The sequence below is a fragment of the Sinocyclocheilus rhinocerous genome, unplaced genomic scaffold, assembly GCF_001515625.1.
Source record: "Sinocyclocheilus rhinocerous isolate Xijiao unplaced genomic scaffold, SAMN03320098_v1.1 scaffold926, whole genome shotgun sequence".
Lineage (NCBI taxonomy): Eukaryota > Metazoa > Chordata > Actinopteri > Cypriniformes > Cyprinidae > Sinocyclocheilus > Sinocyclocheilus rhinocerous.
In genome coordinates, this window is record NW_015648536.1 from 1,100,905 (window position 1) to 1,116,227 (window position 15,323).

At 36.9% G+C, this 15,323-nt stretch overlaps 3 protein-coding genes across 5 annotated transcripts in view; 1 reads left to right on the forward strand and 2 right to left on the reverse strand.

The window, feature by feature from the left end:
- The window catches only part of LOC107709868 (rab-like protein 6), a 27,975-nt gene extending 22,853 nt beyond the window's left edge, over window positions 1–5,122 (reverse strand). For both annotated transcript variants that reach the window (XM_016514525.1, XM_016514526.1), the window contains exons 1-9: window positions 4,968–5,122; window positions 4,016–4,429; window positions 3,580–3,714; window positions 2,776–2,823; window positions 2,041–2,070; window positions 1,650–1,702; window positions 1,210–1,304; window positions 960–1,100; window positions 498–603 (exon numbers count right to left, since the gene is read on the reverse strand). In XM_016514525.1, the coding sequence (XP_016370011.1) occupies window positions 498–603; window positions 960–1,100; window positions 1,210–1,304; window positions 1,650–1,702; window positions 2,041–2,070; window positions 2,776–2,823; window positions 3,580–3,714; window positions 4,016–4,148 (741 nt within the window). In that variant the 5' untranslated portion in view covers window positions 4,149–4,429; window positions 4,968–5,122. The remainder of the gene's footprint in view (window positions 1–497; window positions 604–959; window positions 1,101–1,209; window positions 1,305–1,649; window positions 1,703–2,040; window positions 2,071–2,775; window positions 2,824–3,579; window positions 3,715–4,015; window positions 4,430–4,967) is intronic.
- Window positions 5,123–5,759: 637 nt separating this feature from the next.
- On the reverse strand, window positions 5,760–10,212 carry LOC107709872 (transcobalamin-2-like). The gene is made up of 10 exons (XM_016514529.1): window positions 10,113–10,212; window positions 9,877–9,940; window positions 8,774–8,957; window positions 8,398–8,567; window positions 7,718–7,870; window positions 7,209–7,381; window positions 6,952–7,126; window positions 6,525–6,705; window positions 6,272–6,390; window positions 5,760–6,143 (listed from the first exon to the last, which is right to left on the reverse strand). The coding sequence occupies exons 1-10, from the start codon at window positions 10,113–10,115 to the stop codon at window positions 6,082–6,084; spliced, it is 1,284 nt and encodes a 427-aa protein (XP_016370015.1). The 5' UTR covers window positions 10,116–10,212; the 3' UTR covers window positions 5,760–6,081.
- Window positions 10,213–10,433: 221 nt separating this feature from the next.
- On the forward strand, window positions 10,434–14,215 carry LOC107709873 (coiled-coil domain-containing protein 117-like). Of its 2 annotated transcripts, XM_016514531.1 has the most exons (7): window positions 10,434–10,575; window positions 10,779–10,915; window positions 11,069–11,293; window positions 11,389–11,436; window positions 11,511–11,777; window positions 12,128–12,274; window positions 13,469–14,215. In XM_016514531.1, exons 3-7 carry the CDS (start codon window positions 11,148–11,150, stop codon window positions 13,701–13,703), a joined length of 843 nt encoding a protein of 280 aa, XP_016370017.1. In that variant the 5' UTR covers window positions 10,434–10,575; window positions 10,779–10,915; window positions 11,069–11,147; the 3' UTR covers window positions 13,704–14,215. The 2 variants fall into 2 exon arrangements, with proteins under 2 accessions (XP_016370017.1, XP_016370016.1); XM_016514530.1 differs by lacking the exon at window positions 10,779–10,915.
- The last annotated feature ends 1,108 nt before the right edge of the window (window positions 14,216–15,323 follow it).

Here is a 15,323-nt window from a genome sequence, read left to right on the forward strand (position 1 = left end):
AGGGTAATGAGAACAGAGATAAAGGCAAACACGCAGAGAAAGATGTCTGTGATTACTGATCTCATGACATATTATTGAGCTTAGACGATATTAAAGGGGTCATATGATGCGATTTCAAGTTTTCCTTTCTCTTTGGAGTGTTACAAGCTGATTGTGCATAGATAAGATCCCTGAAGTTGCAAAGACTAAAGTCTCAAATCCAAAGAGATATTCTTTATAAAAGTTAAGACTCTGCCACGCCCCCCTAAAACGGCTCATTCTAACACGCCCATAGAGGACCTACAATAATGTACAGTATTTGAAAAATAATGTGTTTTTTGAACATTAAAGCATGTCAACATATTCTGTTACACCAAATACACCAAATAATGATCTTTAAAAAAGCATCATATGACCCCTTTAACATTTACAAATGACCACTGGTAGCTGTCTGGTTTGATTTGAATAAACCTTTAGCCTTGAAGAGATATTCTAGGCTAGAAAATTAACCTACTTACCTGAAGCTGTAAGAACGGAATGTTGAAAAATCGGTGCAGATATTTTAAACCAAAACCGTTCTTCATGGAAGATTCTGCATAATGGATGTAAGAGGAGCCAAGGGGTCTACAAAATCATGGAGACGGACATCAAACATCAACAAAGCCCACTGAGAATAATACAAGATCTTAAACAACTCATTAGTGAACATAGTCCATTATTTCTCATCTTAAATTCAACTTTAACCCACCACAATGTATAAAATATAAACAACGTTTATGAATGGATAGTGAAACTAAGTGGTTGAAAATAAGAAGGCAAATGTCAAATATTATTTTAAAGAAAGGCTATGGAGACATTTTTTCTTTTTTTCTTTGGAATAATGGATAAACTGACCACTTGTTTTCAAAATGATCAGAAATGTATATTAAGACAGTAAAAAGGGTCAATTTAGTCATTTTTGTTGACTGCAGTGATCTTACCTGTTAAGGCCAGCAATGAAGTCACGGATGTCATCGGGCAAAATGACTCTGTGTTCTCCCATGTCCCGGTAATTTCCGAGTACACACACAGGCACATGAGTGGGTACCTTCGGCAACTCCCGCAGAATGTAATTATAAGTCCTATTGGATCATGAAAAGCATAGATTTGTAAAACAAAGTGCTTGTTGCGAGTTCTGCATGATGGAGAAGTAGTCTTTAGAGATCATGCTGATTGTCTTTGTTCACTTACCACTGCTTGGTGATGTCAAACATCAAGATCACACCATTGCAGTTCTTATACACGTCCAAAAACTCAGCATCCAAGGCCAGTTCACTCTCCGTCTGCTAAAGGCACAGAGACAATTCTATTGTATTGTTTCTGAAAGATGTCTCTTGTGCTTATTTTATTTCTCTTATGCTTTTGGATTTTTCTTATGCTAATAATATTTTTATACTTTAAAATAACTGCTTACTATTTTAATATAAATAGTTATTTATTCATGTGGTGGCAAAGCTGCATTTTTAGCAGTTATTACTCCAGTCTTCAGTGTCACATGATCCTTCAGAAATCATTCAAATAAGCTGATTTGGTGCTCAGGGTATATTTTGCATTATTATTAGTCTTGAAAATAGTAGTGTAGTGTAGTAGTGAAACTGTAAAAACCTGATAGATTATCACTATAGATTTACCTCTTGAGGTTCATTCTCCAACTTCAAGGTTTCACCTCTCTTTTTCCCCTTTCCTAGAGAATGTCAAAGCCAAAATATTGTAAGAATACATCCAATTTGACAACTTTCACTAACTTCAAAAACAGATAATTGTTTTTGTGGCTTCTTCCTTTTCACAAAGGAAGCGACATTAGTGGCATTAGCAAGAGTTGGTGTTCTGTGGTATCTGGGTATCACCACTGCACATCTTCACGTTCCAGCAGACATGTTAGACTAGTTACATTTGTAGTCTGCCAGAATGCAGCGAGCGAAAAGTCAGTCAACACAAAATGTTGGCGCTCAGATAACAGAACAAATGGATCAAGCACAGGCAAGTCACAGCCTAAAGTCTACAATCTCTGAAGTTTCTCACCTACACCTTCTGGAAGGGGGATTTTTTGGCCTGGTTGGACAGCAAGTAAGAAAAATACCATTAATATATATGACTGGGAATGAAGGAGGGCTGGATGAAATGGCTTCATGTATGACCGTCAGAATGAGATGGAGTATGTGAATTAAACAATGACATGCAGTACCTGTACACTAAACTTGCCATTAAAAGGCATAAACCAGAAAATGCACAAAGGCTAGAATACACTACATGGATTGTAAAACCTCAACAGATTTTTGAAAACTAGGCATTATACACTTCCAGACTTTGTAAATGCTTACAGAGAAAATTTGGACGTCACACAATAAACAGCTGAGTGTCACACACTATTAGACGTTCAAGTCATTTTGAACAAACACAAACATGCTCCTTGTTGCTAGAACACGCATGATGAGACAAATAAAAACATTGTTCTAAAATTGGCTTAAAATAGAAAATGTTTGATATCCTCTAAAAATGGATGGAATTACATACTGAAGCAAAAAAGAAATAAATCATAGTTTGCACCCATCACACATTATGTGATTTTCTGTGAAATCTGTCAACTTTGACTGCCTAAAATCTGCTTTCTGACTTTAAGCAATTAGCACTGACTCCTCCAGACTGCAAAACTGTGCAAAACGTTTGTAGTGTGTTCCAGCCTTATGATAAATATGAAAATAATGTCTACAAAGTCACCTGATCTGAATTCTGAGAAATAGACTGGAGGAAACTCACCTTTATCCACCACATCCCAAACCTCTACCTTCACCACATCATCAGTAGCTGAAGAGAAATGACAAGAATTTGAGCAGGTCTGAAAAACTGAGGTCGCTTCCTTACATTTCTTTCACTAACCTTATTTTGCAGTGATTCTAAGTAGCGGCAGTACAAATACAAATGTCCACAGCCTCAGAATTTTACTTGTTGATTTTTTGTTTATTCATTTACTTTTTTCTTAAAGGAATAGTTCACCCAAAATAAAAATGTACCCTCAGACCATCCATTTTCTTTGTTAGAACAGATTTGGATTAATTTAGCGCTACATCACTGGATCTTCTGCAGTGAATGTGTGCCACTGCCATCAGAACAAGGGTCCAAATAGCTGATAAAAAATTCTGTTCTGATGAAGAAGCAAAATTGGATTTTCATTTTTTGGGAGAACTATTCCTTTAATTTTTACTTTGCCAGAAGTGCTTTGCAATGAGCACAAGTAACATATTGGATACAAGTACAAACATGCCCGCTATCAAAAGCAGGATGCCTCACAGTAAATTACAGCCAACAGGTTACAGATGGATGTAAATACAGGGAAAACATACTCTAGATCAATTACTAGGCCTCTAATGTTTGATACAGGCCATTTAAAGACGTACAACTAATCTACTTATCCTCTACCTGACAGACTGCATATTTACCTTGATGAAAATCTATTTTGACATATTTAAGATGCATAAACGGAAAGAAATAATTAATTCGATTTTTTTTTTAAATCACTTCTTTAGTACAAAAGCCTGTTAAAAAAAATTCAAAAAAGCTTACTTTTGTAATTCCAGTGAATACTAGTGACCTGGATCTCCTGAGTGGGAATGTACTCTTCCTGGAACTTCTTACCCTGCAGCCGATGCCACAGGGTGCTTTTTCCAGTGTTTCTATCTCCTCGAATAACTATCTTCACTGAAAGATCACACATAACATGTTAGAGCTTGCGTTAATACTCTTATCTCTAGCACACAGTGCCTATGGGCTCCAGCAACACAGACTTGATTTGTTGTGACATGGTGTGTGCCTTATGATTTAGTCCGATATGTAGGCCTTTTATGGATTAAATCTTGGTAAGAATTTGAGGCAAAGCAAAGAAACATCAAAACAATTAAATAAACTACAAGCAATCTAAAAACGTGCACACTCTAATTATAAATTATCATTAATAATACATTTCCCCTGAGGATTTTAACTCATCAGGCATTTGACTTACTGTTGTATTGAACCCCTTTAGCAAATCTTCTCTGCAGACTCTGGTTCATTGACTGCAGGCCAACAGGGATGTTCTTGTCCTTTACCTGACCAGCTGGCTCCGAACCAACGAGCTTCTTCAGAGCGGAAAACATCTTGACCAAACTATGCCTCTAGGTGTATATAATAGATATTGAATATTCTTGTCTCAAATAGGCTTCTATGAGGTCCCCAGGTTGTTTGTCTGTGGGTGGACAGTTTTCTTGCAATGCTCATGAAGCATTTCTACATTAGTTTGAGAGGCGAATGAGTCCTGCTTTGGCACAGCATAATATCTCAGAATATATTCATCTCTGGATCCTCTTCCAAAGAACGACACAGCTACTGCAGTCCAGCATTACAAGACCCTCATTCAAGTGCTGATCAGCTTCTGCTACTACAACATACAAGAAAACAACAACAACAACAGTGAACTGAACTGAATGAAGCTGCAATGCATTATATGAAGACATGCAGCTGTAGACATATAAATGACATATAACAAGCCTCTTTTATGGATTGACATGCTGCAGAGCACTGCAGTAACTCCAATTTGCAGCGATGCCTAAGGTTGTGTCTCAAAACCTAGTAAGCTGCCTACCTAGACAACATTTCGGCACACCATAAGCGCGTGGAAAATGATGCTCAAATATGCTGTCTAGGTAAGCAGCTCGCTCAGTTTGAGAAAAACCTGATACTACGATTTCTACCATAATAGAAAGGACCGAGAAAATAGTGTATGTAAAAAGTAAAACATATCTTCAAAATATCTTTTTAAAAACGCAAATTGTACATAAACTAACGTACAATTGTGGATTGCTGTCAAGTCAGATTTTTGACAGCAGCTTGTACATACTAGCCTGCTAACGCGGAACTGACTAGTTAACTGTATGTCTAACAGATTTCGCTCAGATTTGGGATGCTCTTGTACTTACAGTGGTATTGTCGTATATACTAGAACAACTGAGGGCTTGGATCCAAAGCTCCACATCTCAAATTTGTTACTAGCTGTGCAGTGTGCTCATACTAAATCCCCTACAGCTTATGAATAATGAAATCATTGAAATGTTGCTCTGTGTATTTGTGAAGTACGTAGCGGTAAGGTAAGCTACACTCACGAAGATTACATTTCAAAATAAAAGTCTCGATACGAGTTCGGCTGAAAAACCAAGGCTCACTGAAAATCTAGAGAATGTAATATGACACATATATCACATACAGAGGTTGGACAGTAAAACAGAAACTCTATACAGTGTTGAAGGTTTATTTCATTTATTTTCATTAGAAATCAAATCGTGCACTACAAGAGTTACCTAAAAAAGCTCATTTGCATCTGTAGACTGATTTCACATTCTGTCAGTAAGACCAGAGTCTGAAGCAATATCACAGCTGTACATAAAATAAACGAACTTTGCGACGCATTCCTCTCAACTGTAGCGCAAAAGGGTTCATTACTCGAAGCTTTTCAATACGGAGTACGGTGTGGCCATCAAGTGGTCATAACAATGTATAGCATGTCCCAAAGTGCTGTTTTCCGCTGGTTTTGGTTCTACATGAAAAATCATGTTAGGGAAAATATGTTCGGTGCTTTTTAAGACGTTTTGCATAACAATATTGTCATTATTTTCAGCCATCTCCATTACTGTAGTGCAACTATGTGCTACAGTGAACATTTTATCTCCATGGTGTGAGATACGGTTTTCTCTGCATTTTAATGAAGCCACGCATTTTTTAAATATTGGTAAAATGTATTTTATATTTGTTCATCTAGATTCGTAGCAGCTGCAGCATCGCACAAAAATACATGTTAGATTTCAAAAGATATATGTGTATTAAATCTCTAAAGTAAAATACAAACAATGTTAATATGTTCTGATTCTTGTTTTCATGAACCTTTAAACATTCAGGCAAACTGAGGCAACAATCAGTGAGGCAACCTTCAAAGTTATTTATGACAAGAAAATTAAATGAAACAATTATATCCATAGAATTCATAAACATATTAATGTTTCATTCCATTCATCTCTTCTCTTGCATCCAGCAGAGGAATCAATATCCAGTGTTCTTAATGGTGATTTTTTGAGCTAAATCAATCTTATAGTCTTTGATACCTGAGGAGAAAAGCACAGTGATTAATATAAGATAGACTGAGACGATAAAAACAGTCCGTAAGTCACCATGCAATACATTTTTATAGACGAGTGCATTGTTACACCTATTTAGCGTAGGATTCTCTCACCCTGTGTCAGAGAGTTGCCGTCTGAGGAGATATGCCAGTATCTACGATCAGTCTGACGTGCTCGTTCTTCATGGACCACACTGAGAAAAGGTCCCCACAAACTGTCCTCTGTGCTAAAGCTGTGATACATGGAGCAAAAGGGTTGTTCGTAATCAAAATTCATAAAAAAAGGAGTTGTAATTAATACAGTAAAAAAGCAAACAAAATTTGACAATATAGTACAAATAAAGCATCTTGAGAAATCAAAACTCACGTGAAACCAGTTTGTTTGTCTTGGAGAAGGTTGAGGGCTTCAAATAGCGAGGAGCCCCTGGGTACATGAATGGAAAACACAGACGATGCACCGCTTGATTTAATAACCTCCACCTGTAGTGACACTTGCCCGTGACTTGGGAGGACTTCTGAAGGGGAATCCGCATCAATAGTCAGAGTGTCTAAAGCAGGCACATCATGGAGCACATGGAAAATCAAAAAGAAGAAAGAAACAAAAGTTATTAGGAAAACTCATTTTGAGATTAAAATACTAAAACCTAACCATATACTACTTTGTATATAATATATAACGTTGAAATACTCTAAATGCAGCCTATTTTATTTTTCTTTGGAAAAATAAACCTAGGACTGCAAATACAATTCTGCTGATTGATACTTCACTGAGCTTGCATGTATGTTGTACATACCATCCTCATTGCGGCATTCTTGGCTCTTCAGATGAAGGTAAGTGCGTTGGTGTAGAGCTGGCAGGACCTGAGAGATGGCCATAGGGTTATGGTAGGTTCCTTTCTTAACCTCTGCCCTTAAAGCCTCCATAGCAGAGCCACATTCCTCCATCTGACTGCCTATAGCCATCAAGGCCTGTAAGACAGAGAACCATGAGAACCTGTCACTCAAATAAGGCTTTTTCATTGAACCAAATATTTCATATCTTCATTCTTACCTGCACCGCCAATCCCGTACTGAACTCATTGCCCATGTGACCATCAGCTCTCTTAGAGTCAAGAAGCCTCTGCTTAATGGTGGCAAGAGCCCTGTCTAGCTCTGCAGTATCTTTAACAGCAATTCCCTCGTCTTTCAGACACTGCAGGGCCATGCCTGCCACTGCATGTGAGTCTGACGGGTGAAGGAGGAAGTCATATTAGTTAGTGACCTCAGGACAAATTCACATATTTCCTTAAATTTAATACAAAAGGTGGACACAAAATGAGAAATTTTGGCTGTGCTGGACACTTTCCCACACAAAGCTGTATGGCTTCAGAATCTTCAAAATCTGAAATATGGGATACTTTGATGGTATTTCGCATCCTTTTTGAAGTGTGAAGGCTTCAGTTTCCATTCATTGTAATTGCTTGAAATGTTTTGTGTAACACAGAAGAAAGTAAGTCATTTGGGTTTGGATTTACAGTGAACCATTTCTTTAAACCAAAAAAAGAGTTGATTTAAACTCACCGACACATAAGGACTCTCCGTGTTTTAACTGTCTATGTTCCACAGCATGGATGAGTTTTTGGCTGACATGTGCGCTGACTCTAACACCGCTCACACACAGAGCCAGAATGCCCAGAGAGTACTGGTAGTAGTTGGTCTTTGGACGGTGACCGACTGCAGAAAAGAATATTAAAATTAGAATTACAGTACAACAAAATGACATATATACCTGTAGATATATAGATATAGATATTAAATAATACTTTTATTCAGCAAGGATACATTAAAATTGGTTTGACAAAAGATTCCCATTTCAAATATATGCTGTTGTTTTGAACTTTCTGTGTAAAAATCTACTACAGTTTTCCACAGAAATATTAATCAGCACAACTGTTTTCAACATTGATAACAAGATATCAATAGCAGCCATATAATAGCAGATATAAGCAGCCATTTAGCATATTAGAATGATTTCTGAAGGATCATGTGACACTGAAGACTGGAGTAATATGTAAAATTCCACTTTGCCATCACATGAATACATTACATTTTAAAATGTATTAAAATAGAAAAAATTGCAATACTATTTTACAATATTACTGTTTTGACTGTCTTTTTAATCAAATAAATGCAGCGTTGTTGGTAAGCATAAGAGACATTAAAAACTCTTCCGGACCCTATTACAAAAAATGGCCCCTTACATGCAATGTTCTGTTTTTCTTCCTCCATCTCTTTCTTTAGGTGAATGAGGAGAGACTCCTTCATCTCATTATGAGTGAGATGTACACTCTCCAGATCATGACAGGAAGACTTTAAAGCCAAGATGTACAGAGCTAGACGGCCAACCACCAACTCATTATTTCTGAGTGATCTGCAAACAGATATATAAATAGTAATAATACAAGCAGAACCAAAATCAGTTGAAATAGAACAATATTCTAGAATAGAATAGAATAGAATATATGACCACAGAACCAGGACGGATTGAATTTATTTCCACTACAGTGAAAATCGTTCCTGAAGTAATTTACAGCTGTTTTAGAGTTTAATGAGAAAGATGTGAAATGTGTTCCATACTTCTCAATATCATCATGAAACTCTGCCTTTATGCGGTTGAGATGTTCACTCTCTTTAGCTAGATTATGGTGTGTTGAGAGCCGCAGGGCGATGTGCACACTGGGATTGGGGAGGGTCTCTTGCGTGTCCACTGACTGCAGCAGCTGCTTATTGACGGACAGGAGAAGAGCCTCGTGATCTGAAGCTGATAGCATGAAAGATGATAGCAAGAAAACTGAGAGTATGAAATTAAATGCAGACTATCATAAATGTTGCATCACTGTTCTCATTGAGCAATGTTGCTTCTTTTAAAGTGCCACTGTACAGTATAGTTGGTTTATGTTCACCGCTGCCTCAGCAATACAGGTCACAGCGACCTTTTTTCACCTACTCATTCAACCCATAAAATACACGTTGTCTCAGAATTGTCACAGTCACAAAAGCGAGGGCAAAGAACAGAGTGAAATGATTCCAATTATTCTGAGCAGAACTCCTGCTGACAGGACAAACAGAAATGACTCAGTAAGAATATGCTGAATGTTATGAATACGGTAGAGTAACTGGATTACAGAATAGTACATTATTGGTTACATGAATTGGTTACAGCATAGTACATTATAGGTTATTATGATATACACAGAATAATTTATAGACTTTATAATTGTAGACTATACAGGATAACAAATTTATACAACAGGATGATAAACAATAAAAATCTATAAAACATTCTGGAAAAACATCTAAACCTTCAATAACAAAATAAAAATTAAAAAACACCAAAAAGTTATAGACTACTATTCTTTTGGACATATTGTATTTCTGTGGCAATCTTTGATTTAAAATGCCTGAATAATATATAAATATGGTAATGATTCCGTATCTTTGTATATACCAAAGAACCTTCTATGTCCATCATTTGTACTATGGTAGGCTACTGGTACAGTACTTTTCGTAAAGGTATTGCTGTAGAAATAGGGCAAGCGTATTGCGCAATGACGGGATTTCTGTCATTTCCCCACCACATGACCAAATGATGACTACAAATCAAAATCGCAAAAATAAAAAAATAAAAAAGGGGGGAAAACAGAAAGAAAAGAAAAACTAAATGATGTACTAAATCTTACCACAAGGTTTTCCAGCAGCCAGCGCCAGCAGCAGCGCACTCACAATGACAAGAGTACAGTTAATCTGACAATGACAATACAGACAAATGGTGAAATTTAACAGCATATTCAGCTTTTTATTTTTTTTGCTAGCAGTTAACTAATTTCCAACTTCTAATGAGTTTTGAGCGTAAACATTCTGTATCATACTAACGCAAAGTCGACCAATGTGCTTAGAAAGTGGTAGTAGTTCTTACCATTTTAAGGCCAAGTTAGGTATTCTGTTGAATCCAGTTAAAAATGAACAACTGACACATATTAACACATTATGGCAGTAGAGGCGGAGTTAGTTACTCATCTACAGAGTTTGTAGTTTTGCAACGTATTGTCGACCTGTGCTCTAAATGATCTGTTTTCTTCTATTTTCGTCTTGAATTATTTTCTTTTCTTCCCTCGGTTTTTTCTAATGTTTCACAGCAAGAACATTTCTCATCTTTCTTCCCAAACGTGAGTTTGTTTACTGTTATTATAGCGCACTTCCGGTTAAAGAACTACAAAACCAATGAACTACAAATCCCGTGAAGCCCCGTTCACTTCCACACTGTACTAAAAACGCGTCTTAAAATTTAGGCTCTTGCAATTTCTCATGCCAGTTGTCTTTAGCCACTTTTCCACATTTTAAGCGAAGTTGGCTTTACGCTTTTGGGGGGGGTGTGAAAGGTAAGTGTTTGTGTTTGTAATGGAAGAACAGACTGTGTTTTGATGTGCATGTTGTGGGGCGTATGACTGGAGGATGTTTCAAGCTGCAGCCAGCGATCATTTCAAGTTATTCTTATCCAGAGAACCAAAATATTTCTTAATGGAGAATTATTAAAGATCATTACAAGCAAAACTGGAGAAAAAAAACACATTTACTTTTTCAGAGCATTACAATGTCATCATGGCCTACTGTGGAGGAAAATATGAAATGACCAAGTGACCAGTTAGCTTATTACATCTACAACTCACACCTGCAAATGACCGTTTGTCCTACTTAAAACAATAGCCATTCATTATTTAGGTATGTATCATTTATGTATAAATCTTTTTTTGAAGGTAAAGATAAAATCTTTGAGTTAGCCTTAGTATTACTCAGGTCATGTTGTACTGAACCTCTGCATGACCTGTTCTGAACGTCCCGAACCATTGATTGATTGATTCTTCTGTTTTCCAGATCCTTATACTTCTATTCACACTGCGTGACTGCAGTTGCTATTTAATTCGGATGTTTTCAGCTCATCTTCGGCTGGAGGATGATGCAGAGCACCAGGTCTGGAAGCAGCGAGCTGGAGTTAATCACATTCTCCCCCCTCGCTCCTTTTAGTAACCCTGATTTGGCCACAATCAGCAGGCCAACCAGAGACTTGAGTCATCTGACAGGTGGATCTATGCCAAATACGTAAGTATTATGGTCTGGTGCTTTTACACAGTCCTCATTTATGCAATAAAGTGAAGACTGCTCATCTTATTTGCCTGTGCATTTCATCTTAAAAGCTGGGATAGAAGATACATGAGGAAACAGAGGAGAAGGACAGATGATGAGTGAGTAAACTGTTTCCACTCGTGAGATTTGCTCTGTGCTGCAGTGGGTTTTTCATGACCTTTTTCCCCTTCAGAAGCTGCAGTCCTAAATGGCGAAAGCTGATGGGAGAGGAAGGAGCAGATGAGTATCCAAGTCCTAAAGTGAGCCAAAGATGGTCTGTGGAGTCTATCACCACTTCCCCTTCTGAGACCAGCCCGGTTCAACTGCACACTGAACCCAGGACAGAAGAAATGGGTCTGCCCTTTACATCCACTCCATCTCCACTACCCAGAGTTCCAACAGAAGGCTCAAGCATGGAGGTAGAGGCCACTCAGAGGAGACTGCAGGAGATAGAAGACAGGTGAGACAGAAATGAAGACGTCATTAAATTTCAATTAATTTCATCTTTTATAAACATGCCTTAGACGTAACATTACTGGTGTGCATCTTGAGACAAAACAATGGCACTGACATATTTTAAAGATCAGTCAGTGCGAGTTTCTTTCAGTTAAAACAGCCCAGACATGCATTTTAGTCTGGGACTAGGCTTAAGCCTCATCTGTGAAACTGGGGGTGTATCTCTGCTTGTGTTTGTAGAGTCATTGTTCAGAAATGAGATGTATGAAAGTTCAATCTGATGTTATGCTACCTTTAAAAAAATTTACATTTTTATAGGCAGTCTTCCTGATATATTGTGTGTGTTTGGTACAGGATAACTTTGGAGGATGATAGTGATGAAGAAGAGCTTGATGTGGAACCGGCTCAGCGCAGACCAGTGCTGGTGATGTCCGACAGCTTAAGAGAGGGGCTACAGCGGGGGATTGGTGACATTCTACCCCAAACAGTAGCGCAGTCAGTGTGCGTATCTTCTTTTCGGCTTTCTGTATATGCTTGACACTTGTTGGCTCTTTGATTCAACACATCCATTTAAATTTTAGTTGATAAAGAAATTCATAAATAAACTTCATTTCAAGTGTTAATGAATAAGCCTGTACTACCATTGGGGTTGGTAATGAAATTAATACTTCTATTCAGCAAGGATGCATTAAATTGATCAAAATGAACAGAAAATACATTTATAATGTTACAAAAGAATTATATTTCAAATAAATGTTTTTTTTATTTAAATAAAAAGGTAATAACAACAACAGTAGCGCAGTCAGTGTGCGTATCTTCTTTTCGGCTTTCTGTATATGCTTGACACTTGTTGGCTCTTTGATTCAACACATCCATTTAAATTTTAGTTGATAAAGAAATTCATAAATAAACTTAATTTCAAGTGTTAATGAATAAGCCTGTACTACCATTGGGGTTGGTAATGAAATTAGTACTTCTATTCAGCAAGGATGCATTAAATTGATCAAAATGAACAGAAAATACATTTATAATGTTACAAAAGAATTATATTTCAAATAAATGTTTTTTTTATTTAAATAAAAAGGTAATAACAACAAAAAAACTTCCTATCCATCAAGGCGTCCTGAAATGTTTCCTGAGCAGCAAATCATTATATTAGAATGATTTCTAATCGATCATGTGAAAATGAAAATCGAAACCCCAGCTATTACAATACAAAAGTTATTTTATAATAATAACAATGATATTTCACATGGCTGTTTTACTGTATTTTCGATCATACAAATGCAGCCTATGTGAGACTTTTTCAAAAACATGAAACACTTGAAAAATCGTATCGACCCCAAACTTTTGAACAATTATGTAAAATCAAAAAAATTTTGATGTATTGATAAAGAACTGATTCTGATAAAGAACTTTTTAAATGCCTAAATAAGACGAGGCACATTTATTGAGAAAGTAAATAGAATTGATTTCCTGTGGTTTTAAATGACCAATTCTGAACGACTGAAGCAAGTCAAAGCAGATTATATGAAACTGTCATGGATTCTTAATGTTTTCATCATTGTATGAAAACAAACAGAAGCAGAAACGTTCCCAAACCAGCAGCAGAACATCAGCTTCTACTAACAGCACTGAGCTCATTGTAAAGAAATCTAGCTTAGCAGGCTCTTCTTCCTTCACTAACCTCTGCAGGAGCTGCTCCTGTATGGAATTGGTGTTGTGGCGCCCCCCAGAGGACCCTCTCACCCAGAGGCTGAAGGACTCTTTACAGAAAAAGCAGCGCAAGCAGTTGGCAGTGAGCAGACATACTCCCAAGCCCAGTTCACAACCCCAAGCCCAGTTCACAGCACCCAGTGAGCAGACTTTCAGCCCGCTGTTCAGCAGCCCTGCGCTCCTCAACTCTGGAGAGGAAGACATGGAGTTATAGAGGGAAATCTTTACCAATACCCTTAGCATCCTGTGTGTGAAAAAAAGCTTTGAACTTTATCAGTGCAAACGAGGAATTACCATAAGGGGAGAGCAAAATGAGCCATTCACAAATGCTCACATGAGATTTCTCTTGTGCCATGTATTCTTTGTTTCAACCTGTGCTGCTTTTGTAGGTGGGACCATATTTGCACTAGACTAAATGGGAAGTATCCTATGTGAACGTGGTCAGTGGTACATTGGTTGAATGTGCAGTTGCAACTTCATATCCACTGTTTGCTGTTGATAGCTGTGAATATTCGAACACATTACTGGTTATCAATGCAAAATATTTTAGGTTTTTCTTTAAGCAGTTAATATTATTTCAGTGTACTTGTATACTGTGTACAAATTCAGAGCGCTTGATTTGTTACAATCTGCCATATTTACGCGTGATATTTGCTTTTTTGCAGAAATTCAACTGGTCAAAACCTGAGACTCCTTTTATTTTCCCGCCACAATATCAAAACTGACTGCCACAAATAGATTTTCCAAATGGCTTTAACTTCGTTGAATAAACATGAGCACTGTACGTTTCAAAATCAAAATATGGCACGGGTGTTTTATATGAATGTGTTTCTGAAGTGAACCGACTGTCTTCAGAAAAGCATTGATGCACTGATCTATATAATGATTATATATTATAGATCAGTGCATCAATGTCATTTTCATTTCATCTTTCGTATAATGCCTGATAAAGTAGCGCTTGTGAGCACAGAGCTGCTTCGATTACCAGGGAAACCGCTATATATCTGCCGCTCCAAAAGCACCACCTGCTGGCAGAAAATGAATTAGCATTTTCAATCAGCCCGGCTTCTATTTTCGTTGTTGTTGTTATATGTATATATATATAAAATTTATTTCCCCGGGGGGAAGTGCCGCCACACATAGAGTGTAAGTCTGTTGGAAACACTGGTGTCCATATTGTTTTTTTTCTTTTTTTTAAAGATGGCATAGTTATGGAAAGCAACGATTGATGAATTTGATGAAATGAATGGGAGCTTGATTTAGGAAGGGTCACCATGTGCTCTAGAACTGGACAGACAGAGACAGCAGCACTAATCTTTATAACCGGTTTAACTATCTACACAACAGAAATATGATTGTTGGTGGAGATGCATGGGTATACAAATCGAAATCTATTGATTTCAGTCGTTCATATTACCTGGTTCTGTTTTTCCAGCTGAAGAACAAATAGCACTTCTAAGTCTGGCTGCAATTATTAAACGACAGTAAAATAAGCTGCAAATCCATTTTGCCTGTGGTTTAAATATTAGCATAAATTATTGTTTAGACATTTTGTTTTAACTTTTTGCAATTTATACATTTTGTCAAATGTCAAAATATAAAATTTCTAAATATTGACTATATCACACTATGACAGACATGTTTTTAAATAAAATCAATTGGCATTACACTTCTCTGCTTGTGACATTTTATTTATGCAGAAAAAAACATTCATACAAAATCATGAATTGTCTGCTTAAAGTTATGTTGTTCAATTACAATAATAAATCACATTAAAAAACAATTAACAGTTAAATGACCAGTTGTAAATACTGTTAGCTACACACTAAATCTG

Coding starts and splice junctions, on each gene's coding strand:
- LOC107709872 (XM_016514529.1), bottom strand. Junction 7,127..7,208: donor GTACGGGATTGGCGGTGCAG/GTAAGAATGAAG, acceptor TCTGTCTTACAG/GCCTTGATGGCTATAGGCAG. Junction 6,144..6,271: donor CGGCAACTCTCTGACACAGG/GTGAGAGAATCC, acceptor TTTTCTCCTCAG/GTATCAAAGACTATAAGATT.
- LOC107709873 (XM_016514531.1), top strand. CDS start 11,148: ATGATGCAGAGCACCAGGTCTGGAAGCAGCGAGCTGGAGTTAATCACA. Junction 11,778..12,127: donor CTGCAGGAGATAGAAGACAG/GTGAGACAGAAA, acceptor TGTTTGGTACAG/GATAACTTTGGAGGATGATA. Junction 12,275..13,468: donor CAAACAGTAGCGCAGTCAGT/GTGCGTATCTTC, acceptor TAACCTCTGCAG/GAGCTGCTCCTGTATGGAAT.